This window comes from Lipotes vexillifer, unplaced genomic scaffold, assembly GCF_000442215.2.
Source record: "Lipotes vexillifer unplaced genomic scaffold, Lipotes_vexillifer_v1.1 scaffold36, whole genome shotgun sequence".
Classification (NCBI taxonomy): Eukaryota; Metazoa; Chordata; class Mammalia; order Artiodactyla; family Lipotidae; genus Lipotes; species Lipotes vexillifer.
Window position 1 is genome coordinate 4,103,061 of NW_006792448.1, and position 14,167 is coordinate 4,117,227.

The following is a 14,167-nucleotide window of genomic DNA, read 5'->3' on the forward strand; positions in this document are numbered from 1 at the left end:
GGGAAAGAGAAAATTAAACTTCCAGAAATTTTAAATTAAGTCAGATTATAAAGCTAAGATTAATTATTAAAATTCAGTGTTTGTTTGGGAGTTAAACATATATAAGAGGAGTCTCTCTTGATCAACAGAGGCCAGCCTGTGCTGAGGCTGTTGGGAGGCAGAGGGCAGGCCCAGCCTGCCCTGAGGGCGTGACAGTGCCCTGGGAACTGCGGGCAGACACCGTTGGTAGCTTCGCACACAGATCTTGCCTTCCCTTCCGGGGTCTGCTCCCCTGCACTAGAACACATGGGATAGCGCGAGTCCCCACGAACTATGGAAACATCTGGATGTTTGACTGAAAGTTTTTATTCCTCACCTAAATATTAGAATCCATGTGAATCTCATGTATAGACACAGCCCCAAAGTAAAATAGTTTCATTGATTAAATTTGCCCTTCAGTGTGCATTTTCTGAAATACATTTTTTCCAAATGTTTTTCATCAGTTGTTGTCAACAACAATCTTGGGGGAACAGAGAGGACCTTTCAATGACAAGCAACTTGCTAGCCGCTAGGGCTGCAGGCTGGGGTAGTGCCCCTGAGTGCTGGCTTGCAGGCTCAAAGGAGACTTTAAAAGGGAGACAGCCAAGATAAGGGGTAGGAAAAGGAGTGGGATTGAAAGGAGAAGGAAGGAGGATGTATTGCCGTAGAAGGGATGGGTGAATGCTAAAATGTTTACTCTTCGTCCAATGTCAGGCATTTTATATTGTACCCTATATACTTTGATGCCCTATACACATACAGGGTACAATACTCAAATGATCTTATTTATTGAATTCAAGTTTAGCTTGAGAACAGTAATATCTTTTAATCAACTTCTCCTCCCATCTCATGACCACCAACAGAACGGGTCATCTGACCTACTCATTTGGCTCTTAAAAGTAAGTGAGCTGGGCTTCCCTGGTGGCGCAGTGGTTGAGAGTCCGCCTGCCGATGCAGGGGACATGGGTTCTTGCCCCGGTCTGGGAAGATCCCACATGCCGCGGAGCGGCTGGGCCCGTGAGCCATGGCCGCTGAGCCTGCGCATCCGGAGCCTGTGCTCCGCAACGGGAGAGGCCACAGCAGTGAGAGGCCCGCGTACCGCAAAAAAAAAAAAAAAAAAATTAAGTGAGCTTTTAAAAATTGTAAGGTATTTTTGCTGCTGGAGGCCACGGCAGACACATACGTGAATTAGTATTTTCATGTCTCAGTTAACATTCAGTGCTACAGTTTTATTTGTCCCTGAAAGAAATTTTCAAAATGTCAGATAGGAACAAAAATGGAAACACTCACAAACTTCCCCAGTAAACTGAAAATACAGAGTAATTCTTAGACCATACAGTGGATCAAAATGTGCTTGTTCGTTCGTAGGAATGAGTTAGTGCTTTAAAAACCTTATGACAACTGAGGATTTACAATAGCATTAGTTTGTATTTCTTTCACAAACCAAATTGGATTAAATCAAGTACAAGAAGTGTGTGTGGAGTACATTTGTTCCCCTCCCTCGGTTTGAGGTGATGGGGGCTACCTGTAGGGCAGGATCTCGCTGCTTTCAGAAAGCAGATTTTCTAGCTGGGGAAGATCAGACTAGCATAGGTGAAGCCTTAGAATATTGGGTACAAGGTGGCAGAATAAAGATGACAAGGACTTAGAACTTCAGCCCAGGAAGGAACAGATCAGTGGCATCCGAAGAAGCTGGGAAAGGTTTTATGAAAGAGTAAATGACACTTGGGTGGCTTTCTGATTTGGGGTGGATGGGGAGAGGAGGGGGACACCTTAGGGAAGAGAAACAACATAAAGCAGAGCCAGCAGATGTGAGAAATAAGAGTCTGTCTTGGGGAAAAAGGTTTGTGCTTAGTGACAGAGAAATACAGGTTGGCTGAGCCGGATGGGACAAGGTTACAGGAGAACCTGGAGTCTCCCGGGGAGGAGTTGAGTGGATTCTGCAATGTAGACCGCGGGGAAACAATGCAGGTTCTTGAGCAGAGGTGTGCCATAATGTTTAAGAGAAACTCATTACCGTTGTGCCTTGAAACGTAGTGCTGGTGAATCTATTGGTTGTTTTGGTCTTTTTTTTTTTTCCTCCCCTTTGGATACTCCAGTCTCCCCTTCATCTGCTATTTACTGTTCATGTCTGATTTGGCATGGTGTATTGTCACATCCATCCCTCTTGTACTTCCAATTTCTGATGGCTGTGTAAGGGCCGATCCAAGGGTGGGGTGGAGCATTCCCCTGGGATGTGGGACCACCTGGCCCTGGAGGACCCTGGAGAGACCAGGGAAGCAGGGACCATGTGGCTCCAGGCTCCCTGCACTCAGCAGAGGTATAGTTTCTCTGATGTGGCATCACACTGCCTCTGCCCTCCTGGGGCGAGCAGGATTCATGGGCAACGATGCAGGTCACAGTTAACTGGCCCTGTGAGCATGTGCTTGTGGAGAACTGGTGTGGACTCATCCCTGAGCAGCAGGTCCTCATCACATCCGTCCACTGGATGCCTTTTATGCCCTAATTATACATCACTCTCCAACTTTAAGCCACTCAACTATTTTCTTTTACAATTAAGATCTCTATGGCCCCCCTCCACCCTGGCCTTTTTGTCACGTTTTTTGTTTTTTTGTTTTTTTGTTTTTTTGTTTTTTTTGGCGGTACGTGGGCCTCTCACTGTCATGGCCTCTCCCGTTGCGGAGCACAGGCTCTGGACGCGCAGGCTCAGCGGCCATGGCTCACGGGCCCAGCCGCTCTGCGGCATGTGGGATCTTCCCGGACCAGGGCACGAACCCGTGTCCCCTGCATCGGCAGGCGGACTCTCAACCACTGCGCCACCAGGGAAGCCCTTGTCACTTTTTTTTAAAGGGGGAATATAATGGGAAGGAAAGTAAGAATTTTAGTTCGGGGATTTCTGCAAGTGCATTCATTAATTTTGGAAAAGTAAAATGCATTTAACCTAATGGAATATTTATAAAAATGGAAAGCTCACTGTCAACTAAATCTCATTTATTTAAACTAGTATTAGACTGCCTTTCTTTAAAAAAAAAAAAAACAGATGGAAAACATTAGCAGTAATAGTGAACAAACATATCCAGGCTCCCAGAGGTCATTTTTAACCACCATTAACAATCTGGTTTTCACAGATTAGTAATACGCAAAAGGCAACGGTCCAGAGAAAGATACACAAAAGGCAGCTGAAGCTTCTGTGCTCCTTATTTACCTAACATTGAACCATTTTTTAAAACGCTTTGCAAGTGAGAAATTTGAATCTTCTAAGCTCAAAACTGACAGATTTTTCTGAGAAGTTGCAGCAAAATACCTGTTTCAAATAGACACATGTAAAATATTAATTAATCCTTCACAAAGCAGATGAAAAGCTTATTAATGTCATCGGTAGATTCACCTGTGGTTAATATAGTGTTATTTACTAGCTATTTGTTTAATGCTTCATACCAATGTAAACCTCCTAACTGTGAAGTAGAAAAGAAGTGCAATTTTACATATATTATTTTGATTTTTTAAGTTAATTTTCTAGTTGAAATGTAATATAAGGTAAATAGTCCACAAAATACACTAGTAGGTCAAAAAGAAGCTGATCTCTAATGTGATAAGGAAATGGCTTCTAGAGTTGCCTATTCAGAAACTAACTATCTCATTTAAATCATGTCTTGAGGGGTTGGGAAAGTTATAGAATGATAAAATCTCATCATGCTCTGTAGATAGATGCAGAGATGTGTGCATGCTCATTTCTTTTCTTGTTCAACCTCAATATTATATGTGGGTATGAAACATCTATGCATTTAACATCTGGTTAACTGAGGCTAAAGTAAACATAGGTAAAACTGCACATAATATGCATTTATCTTCATTTAAAAATATCATTACTCTTGGTTTATACATTTACGATTTGTTACCAACCTTTGTGTTACTCTTCTTTTAGATAATAGTAGTTTGTAGGAATTACGTTGAGGTCTGTATTTAAAATGCTTCACCAGTATTTCCTCATTATTTATTATATGGAAAAGAAAGCCAAGGTATTAATGTTCAAAAGCCTACAGAGAGAGGTCATGTCCAAGATGAAAATGAGAATAAGTTTGTGCAAATATGATCTAGATAGTACAGAAAATGGCTGCCATTAAGGAACTCAGGATGCCCTGGATATTGTTGTGCTGATGATGGGGAACCAGAGGAAGTGCCTTCCCATAACTGTGCACACGCTTGGGAATATTTGTACATTTGTATTTTCATATACACACATATGCACACATGCATACCTGTGCACACATACCCCTGACAGTCATCATGTGGACTGCAGAATCGCCATTTATAATATCACGTTGAGGACTTTTCTGTCCGTCCTTTATATTGTAGGCTGCTACTTTGGGAAGAAATTCTGTTTCCCTCTTTGCAGAAATTTTTCCCTTGACAATGAAATTCCCCAGTATTCCTGGAAGTGCCCGGGACCATTTCACTGCATTTCTTGCTGAGGAAGTGAAATGAAAAGATATGAGAACAGAATTGAAACGATGCATCTAACTTGTGCTATGATTTAGAATTTGCGACCTCCTAGGGTCCCTTTCAGTGACAGCTGAAGACACTTTATTGAATATGAGTATGTGTCTAGCACTGTGCAAGGCACTGGCCATGCAGAAAAGACAGAGCCCTGCCTCCAGGTAGCCTGCCTAGTAGGTGCAGAAGGCTGGAAGCAAACGGCACCAAGGACATGGAAGAGCTAACCTGGGAAGCAGGGGAGAGGGATAGAGGAAACCTTCTCAGAGCACCTTTGTCTGCACAGCCATATCTCTGTAGATGAAAATGGAAAGCTTAATTAAATTATGTGGGTAATTGCAGATAACAAGTTGAAACCTTTTTTTAATTCTGATAGCAGAATGATTGCATTTCTTTGTGTTTTCTGGATTATATAGACTCAATTTATGACTGTAGATATATACATTTTCTTAGCTTGTCATCATTCTAGTTAGCACAGAAGCAAAATAGGTAAGAACAGCAATCTAACTTCTATCCACAAAACAGTTTATACTGTTTAAGACAAGTAGTTAAGAAACTATCATCAGCAAGCATATGACTATTACAAAGTAACAACTTATTTCACTTCTTTCTTTTCCATTGATTTCTTTTTTAAAAAGCTATCAATTATTAGGAAACCACTCCAGGCTCATAACTTCTCTCCTAGGGACAGCTAAAGCCTCCTCCCACTTCTTTTTCACCACCCCACATTTTGATGGCCCAAGAAGGCTGGAGGCTTCTGTTCCCATGGTCTTGGGTGCCTTCCCAATAAAATCAGGCTTCTTCACTTCTAGAAAGAGAGGGAGTCTGATCAGATTTCTCCCAGAAATGTCAGCTGTTCAACCTCCTCTTTTGCCCTTCTAGCAGTTAGCTTGGTTGTAAAGGCTGGGCAGTGGTAGGGGCTGGGAGGGAGGCTGACATCAGGAGTCTGCTTTCATGGAGCTGTCGTCGCAGTCTAGGTGGACTCGGCCCTCATTTTCTGTCACTCCCCTCCATGGTTCAGGGGAATGATACACGAGTAAATGAGGACAACATTTGGACTTCCACCTTGAAGTTATATTTAAAAAACTCTTTTGTAGATATTAATAGAAAGTGAAAATAACAACTTGCAGAAAATAGCCTACACAAAACTAATATTTTTTTTCTCCTTTTTTTTTAAAGGTGAACACACACAAGAGACAAATTCATCTCATTCACTCAGAAAGGATGTAGAAAATATGGGGAAAGGTAAAGAAAAGTTTTAATTCTGTAAAACTTCTCTTAGCTTTAAAAGACTAAAGCGATAATAGGAGGATATTTTTGTTCTACAGTATATTTTAAGCTTGACAAGCAACATATGAATAATATATAGACCATGGGGTGGATATAATTGAGATTAATGCATACATATCAATCAATACATGACACTGTAAAATAATACTTTAAAATAATACATTACATTGATTTATATTCATGGATTTCTGCACAAAATCTATCCTATGTCTATGCGACACTTTTTAAACTGGTAAAATATTTTGTCTTATAATAATAAATTGCCATATATAACAGTTCTATGGAGAGTTATTTGTAAAGATTAGTAAAATGACTCTTCTTTTTTTCTTTATTAGAAGAACTTCAGAAGGTTTTATTTGAACAAATAGATTTGCGGAGACGACTAGAACAAGAATTCCAGGTGTTAAAAGGAAATACATCTTTCCCAGTATTCAGTAAGAAATCACTTTTATTTCATTGCCTTATGATATTTGATGACATTTCTATTATTAGGCATAAGGATAGACTTCTAAATATTATGTGATTACACAAAGTACCACAGGGTCTTCCGGTGGTCTCAAAGTATTTGGAAATTTTAGCCTGTTATTTATGCTTTGAATCAGCTGACAGATAAAATTTCTTATAAGAACCTTTTTATGTTTATTCTATTGGTATATGTGTATCTGTGCATATGTACTGTGTGCATTTAAAACATGTATGCAAATATACCATTAAATATGTAGATATATTTAAATAGTCAGAAATATTAATATTTTTAAAAACAAAAGAATTACTCAGGCATTTTTTTCTCTAAGGTAGGAAAAACAAAAGAACAGTTAATTCTTATTCTCAGATAGTGCTAGAGAGCTGCCTGGTGCTTGAGACATGAAGATTTAAAATTTAACAATTCAATGTACACATATTTTATTAATTAAAATTAGTACAATTTTAGTAGTTGAGGATTCTCCATACATATTTAGTAATAAAATTTCATTCCAAATTTGGTGGCAAGAGAAACTGTAGCATAAAAACTATTGGCTCTACTCCCAGAGTCCTAGAATTTCAGAAAGACCTATGATAGGTGTCCAGATTTCTAAAATTCACCTGTCGTGTTCTGAATCACATTTGGACAAATACATCACAGTAGTGTTTTCAAGCTTTTTGGAGTCTCATTTAGTCATATTTTTAATTATATACATTTAATATTAATTTTTTCAGGGACACTTTTTTAGAATGTCAGTGCCCTTTGTTTTTTAATCCAGGCATCACAAAACTCATGTTGGTAATTCCTGTGGTAGAGCCATAGGCAAACATCCAGAAAAAGATTTTTCAGTAATTGTGACAATTTTAATAGTATGAGCACAAAGGTCTGCACTCGCCAGAGCTTCTCAAATGTAATCATCAGCACAAACTGAAAGACATGCCCTCTCGGGTAGCATTTTTGAATAGTACTGGGTTCCTGGTAACATGTCAAACTGAGTTCCACCAGACTGCTTAGCAGGGATAAAAATGAAGAGGACCCATGACGGAAGAGAGTTCTGGCCCCAAGGAGCGATAGGGTCGGTCAAGTTTGTGGTCTGTCAGCATCCGCAAGGGAGGTTTGGAGCTCATGATGCTTCAGTATTTTGAATTTGGAGAATGCCTGCTGAGGCTTAGAATAAGATGGAAGGGAGAAGAATGGCCAGTAGCTTTTGATAGTGTGTTGGGATCATCATGACATTTGTAGCTTCAAGAAAAAGAGAAACATATTAAAAATATCTTTGAAACCTTGAAAAACAGGTGCTTCCAAGGGATCCAGGATTCTCTCATTTCTAAAACCACATCTTAAAAAAGACTGCACAGTTCCTTGCAGCGATGAGCAGACACTGAGTGATTTGTGTCCCTTCTAAGCTGATGTTTATCTAATTACTGAGTTTGCAGATCGAGCAGAGTGAGTCCAAATCCCACTGAATCCCCAAAGTATCCACCTAACTCCATGTGAAACCAGTGTAGCCATAATTTATCCCATTAATAAAAGCTGATCATCATTTTAAGGAATTAAGTAATTTATACATTTTCTTACTAATTACTCTACCATAAAACATGGACGTGTTTCTGTTTTTTAAAAAGTTAGGATGTTGTAGTACAACTGTCCAGGTTCCATTCAGACCTATCACTCATCCTTCTGGTGTGAATTAAAATGAACCCTCTGTGATTGCCACGTATGTGAAACACTTCAATTAAACAACAACAGAAAAGTTTTGCCCTTTTTTATCTACAGTGTACTCCACTGACCAAGGAAGTGGTGCCCAAGTTTGAATAATGCTGGTTTAGACACACCACCAAGGGGCAGTTAGTTTCACACCAGTGAAAATAGCAAATGCACATTAGGTGCTTGTTAACTAAATGTGAGAGGCGGTGAGGCTGGCAGACAGATTTAGATTCGCTCAGATGGAAAGGGGAGGACAGAACTTTGTAAAGCCGCCATCAGAAGGAAGCAGAGAGGAATCCCAGCAAGAGCTTTTTACTAGGAGGTGGACTCACAGTCACAACACTTCAAACCCAGTTCACTTAGAGCACTGGGGACTTAAGTTAAGCTATAACCTGTGACAGTTAGGAAGCCAGGCTCAAAATACCCTGAGATACTTTGTGGCTCTGCTACCTCATGGCTGTAGGACCTTGGAAACTGTAAAGTGGGCCGGAAAATTCCCGTCCCACAGGAAGATGAGGACCAAATGCGAGGATCCACGTGAAGGTCTGAGCGCATCCCTAACACAGGATAAGTGCTCGATAACATCAGCAGTGATGGTGACGGTCGTGACGAAGCAGGGGGAGGAAGAGGAAACTATTAGCATCGAGCTCTCGAAAAGCATGTCTAGAATGGGTCCAAACTTCTGAGCTTCTCGTGTTGTGCTTTGGGAGTGAGAGATGACCTGTGGCACAGAATAGTGAGGACAAAGATTAGAGGAAGGAGGAGGTGGGGGAGGGGGGAAGTGGAAGAGGCGGAGGGGGGAAAGCAGGCCTCCGTACTCTGTGGGCAGAGGTTGGGAGGAGGAGGAAGCACAAGCAAGTCTCTCCACTTGCTGGACAGAGGCTTCCAGAGCTGCCAGACTCTGATGGGGAAACGCAGGGAGGAGGAAAGGAGCGGACACCGCAGAGCAAGCAGGCATTGACCATTCAGGTGGAGGCAGCAGAGAGCCTGGAGGCTAGTAGCGGGGTCTCCAGGTTTGGACACCGACTCCCCCACTGAGTAACCTTAGGCAAGTTACCTAACCCCCTTTGCAACCATAGAACAGTACTACCACCCATCTCGTGGCATTGCAGAGAGGGTTAAATGTATAAAGTGTTTCGCACGGTGACTAGTGACTGATCCATAGTAATGTGCGTTGCTGCTACTGTTACCATTTTAATGGTAATATGTACATTCCTGCAGGGACTTTATTGTAAACCAGCTGATTTTAGAAATCAGAACTTCTAGAACTTTCCTGGGCTGTAGTTATAGAGGATGAAACAGGCAGTGAAACTTATTTTGATACAAGACAATCCGTTTAGTTGACCACCTGGGTAGAACATGAGAAGAGAGCTCAGGAGGGGATCCTGAGGGAAGGTGGGAGAAATGTAATCTAGATTGGGTAGAAGTAAGAGTTTGGAGGAAATGGATGACGGGGAGCTTCACCTTTATCAAGGTCACTGAGGTGACAGTAGGACAGCTGGCCCCACATCCTGCAATGACAGTCATGTTTAATTGGACAGGAGTAAACGGTTGGAGACCCCGCCCCCAAGATGCCACCATTCCGAGCTCTCCCACTAAGGACTGGTCTGATCATTTTTGCGGCTGCAAACCCAGAAGTCATTTCAGCCATCACATTGTGTCTGCCTTCCCTAGTGAAGCTCTCCTTCCTCCCTGCTCCTCCAGCACCCTGCACCTTCCTTTATTACAGTATTCAGGCCTTTGCTGTCATTTTTCGTTCATTTTACTCTCTTGCCACTGGCCATCAGTATAACTTCAGAGCCCAGGCCTGACTGGGACCTGCCAAAGGGCTGCTGGATGAGGCCACGAATGGAGAAGGCCCTCACCCTCTCCCTCTCCTGTGTCGCTGCTGCGGGGTGCCCTGGGTCCTCACCTCCCTTCCCCACTCCAGCCCTTTCTGCTCACTGCTATTAGCCCTGCCTTCCTAAAAATCTACCTTTGGCACCACATCTTCCACTCACCGTAGTGATTCCCTATTGCTGACCATATCGCGTCTCATCTAACTCCTGACTGGCTTTTACAATCCTCCATAATCGGCCCACCCAGGCTTATTTCCACTTCTCCCCCTACTCAGTTCCACTTACCCTGCGGACCGCCCTCGCCCCTCACTTTCCACCTCTGTACCCTGCGTTTCTCTAGTCCAAATGCCTCCCTTGTCTAGGTGCTCATTATTTGGGACACAGCTCAAGCTCTGCCACCTCCAGGAAGCCTTCCCACTCTTGCAGCTTGCACTCTGTGCTGAAGTCCTCCTGTGTTTATTTCTAGTTCCATGGGTGTTTTGTGTTCACTCCTCTCTGATTCTTTCACCCTCTACCCGACAGTGCTGTAAATAATTTCAGGAAAGAGTCTTCTGTTGCTGCCCATGCAGCAAATTGTGGGAACATGACGTACTCTCAATCAATGGTTGATATAAATATTGGAGTCATATTCGAAGAGATTGAAACTGACAATGAAGATGAGATTGGATCACTGATAAAGGAGATTAGCAAGGACTCATGAGTTGAGTCCTTGGATTTGCAGGTATGATGACAAATTCATGGCACTTGAGAGAGCCAAGTGGAAAGGCCAGTGGTTTACAACAGGGAAGACCTAATGACTGGGGTTTTGTGAAAAACTTAACTGGTAGATTTTGATCATGTCATCGTCTTAGATTTTTATAAAAAATTTCTTTTCCAAGTTACTTTTAAGGTTACTTCTTATTAAAAACAAACTACATTTCATCTACCCGTATATGGTTGTCCCATCTTTCATCTGTGGCTGTTACTAGATTCATTCTGTGTTCAGTGGTTTCCATCCTTCCTTCCTCTCTCTTTGTTGTAGCATCCTCTGGAGAAGCAGGGATGGGGATTCTAAAACATGGTACAGATCAAAAGTCTCTGTCGTTGTTTAAAAGCAGTGATAACAAAATAAAGACCATGTGAATGAAATAAGCCCCAAAGCCTATTGCTTGATGAGTAGAGGCTCTACCAGGGGAACTAGGTCTACCATATGAGTTCTCTTCTAATTTCTAGTGCCAGGTATGTAGGCTGGATACTTTTTGTTGCTGTTTGAAAAACTCTTTGGCTTTTCAAACTGTCCACGTTTGCAGAGCACAGCCTTCAGTGCTTTTCTCTGCCACCTGCTTTTATGCTATCGTCTTCCAAAAATAGCTGGGTTTCAAGTGATTCTCATTAGAGTAAACAGCTTAATGATGTTTTCATCTCCACTTAAATTGTGTCTTCATCAACCTTAGAACATGGCAAAACTTTTAGTTTTTTTTTTTCTCTCGCCAATTAACAATCTTTATATCTCTAAAGTTATACATACGCTTGTTGTAGAAAAGTTTAAATATACAGAAATATAAAGGAAAGAAAATAAAAATCACCCATAATCCTGTCACCTAGAGGAAACCAATGTTAACATTCTGGAGTTTCAGCCTTTCTAGTGCATATTAAATCATTTTTTAAACAAAATGAAATATTATACACACCAGTTTTTACCCTTTTTTTCACCTTACCCTTAACTCACGTTAAGAGCTTCTTTTCAAGACTACCTAGCAGTCTATAAATGCACTCTTATATTGGACATTAAAGTTTATCCAAGTTTTAGGCATCATTGTTACTGAATCTTTGTACAAATCCATGATCATCTCCTTAGGATAAACTCCTAAAAGAATTTCTGTTAGAGTACGAACTTTTCAAAGCTCTTGATACATAATTTTATGTTGCTTTCCAGAAAGGTTGTACTAATTTATACTTCCATCCTTGGAACACCACGTATCATCTTTTCTTTAGATCTTTGCTAACTTAAATGGAAAAAGTGGTTCCTCATATTATATCCTTTTCTCTCATTGCTAGGGATATTGAACACTTTGCACATGTCTGTCATCCGTTTGTATGTTTTGTGAATGCCCATGTATTCTCTCCCCATATTTCTTTTGACATGTTCATTTTCTTCTGGTTTATGTGAACTCTTTATATACTAAAATATTAATTCTTTGTAATGTTGCAAGTATTCTTTTGTTTCTGTCCACTTTTAAATGTTGACTATGGTGCTTTGTGTTTGTGTTTATTGTCATACCAAAGTTTTAAATTTTTATCTAATCAAATCTGTAAGTCTTTCCTGTTTGCTTGTCTTTGATGCCCTTCCTCACTCCAGTTTTATAAAAATATTCACCGTTTTTCTGGCACTTTAACAGCTTCATTTTTTTTTTCACTTTAACTTAAAGAATTGTACTGTGTGCCATATAGAGCAATGAGCATGAATTAAGTAAGGACTAGTTATCATCATTCCACTCCAAAGTACCCTTAGCTATTTCCTTCTCCAACATCAGACTCTCCTGGGCTGCCAGGGAGGTACCACAGCCAGCTTCAGGCAGCCCTTCATCTCCCACCCACCTCAGCATCACCCTGATCAGAGGCACTGCAGAGCCCAAGAGGGACAGAAGAAGCTGCTGAGGTTCAGAGGGCAGATCTCTCCTTCACAGAGGGAGACCTGCTTGGGATGTGCTCTGGTGTCTGGAAAACACGCTGATCTTCTGAAGGTATTCTGGCCCAGGTACAGGGCCAAGGGCACTGGAACCAGGGCGATTTGTGGAGCACTGACTCCTGTTGCCTTGTACCCAGCCTATGGGCTTTGACCCACCTCCAGAGCATCCTGAGGTGGCAGGTGGGTGCCAGCCCCTCATACAGTACCTGACTTCGAATTTTTATCAGTATAAGTCAAAATTACCCGCTCCCCATTTTCCAACACAGGAAAGACAGAACTGGGTATGTGGAGCCCAACCAAATCAGTTTACCTTGTCATCAAATCTTAAAGCAGTAGAGCACGAAAGGACCTTACAGAGCACATCGTTCCATACCCTTGTTTGTTCAGATAAGGGTCTGAGCCTCCAGAGGGGGGTAATTACTGTCCAAGGCAGAATCCAGACCTTCTGGTGGGTACTTCATTGTTCTATTCATTCCTTGTTCATTAACGAGCCCCTGCTGTGTGCCAGGCCCTGTGGCGGGCTTTGGAAATTTTAAAGATGTCTAAAACTTATCTTCCTGTCCTCACTGTTTCACTGAGAGACAGATGTATAACCACTAATCATAGTACAGATTATGGATGCATTAACAGAGGTCTGTACAGAGTGCTGGAGGAGTACAAGAGAAATGTGGCTAATTCTGGCAGGAGAGGGCAGGAGAATTGGAGAGAACATTTCAGAAGACAACGTTTGAGCTGGACTTTAAAGAAAAGGGAGATGTGCGCTGTAAGGGCCAGGCCACAGCGGTGGCAAACACAGAGTGGCTGGGAGTGCAATGCATGTGTGGACTGGAGAGTGATTTGGTGGGTGATGTGGTGGAAGGGGCTTCCTCTACCCCCTTTGCTGCAACCAGCTAAGCCACCTGCTGTTCCCTACTCCCGCCTCCACATCTTAGCAAAGAACACTGATCACACCTCCTCAAGCTTTTCCTCCTGCTTAATCCTCCAAGGGAACCCAAGGGCTCCTTCCTTGACCCTTGCATAGCACCACAGGCTTACCTCTATTACAGATCAAATTCTGAGGTGAGAGTAGGAAATGGGTCTTCTTAAAAATATGTATATTATAAAAGGCAAAACTATGGAGACAGTAAGAAGATCAATGACTGCTAGGGGTGGAGTGGAGGGGAGGAATGAATCAGCAGAGCCCAGAGGATTTCAGGGAAGTGAAAAAACTCTGTATGATATTGTGATGATAGACATATGTTATTATATATTTGTCCAAACCCATAGAATGTCCAACACTAAGAGTGAATCCTAAGGTAAACTATGGACTTTGGGTGATAATGAGGTGTCAATGTAGGTTTATCCATGGCAACAAATTCTGGTGAGTGATGTTGATAATGGGGGAGGCTGTGTGCGTGGGGGGAGGCACAGAGGGTATATGGAAAATCTCTGTACCTTCTTCTTAATTTTGTTGTGAACCTAAAGCTGCTCTTTTAAAAAGGTCTTTTAAAATTAATTAATTAAAAATACATGCTTGGGGCTTCCCTGGTGGCGCAGTGGTTGAGAGTCCGCCTGCCGATGCAGGGGATGCGTGTTCGTGCCCCGGTCCGGGAAGATCCCACATGCCGCGGAGTGGCTGATCCCGTGAGCCATGGCCGCTGAGCCTGCGCATCCGGAGCCTGTGCTCCGCAACGGGAGAGGCCACAACAG

At 42.0% G+C, this 14,167-nt stretch overlaps 1 protein-coding gene across 1 annotated transcript in view; it reads left to right on the plus strand.

Annotated features, from left to right (window-relative positions):
• Window positions 1-14,167, plus strand: part of SKOR2 (SKI family transcriptional corepressor 2) — a 34,011-nt gene that overhangs the window by 10,042 nt on the left and 9,802 nt on the right. Inside the window, 2 exon segments of the mRNA XM_007465606.1 lie at window positions 5,692-5,757; window positions 6,138-6,236. Of these exon segments, the coding sequence (XP_007465668.1) occupies window positions 5,692-5,757; window positions 6,138-6,236 (165 nt within the window).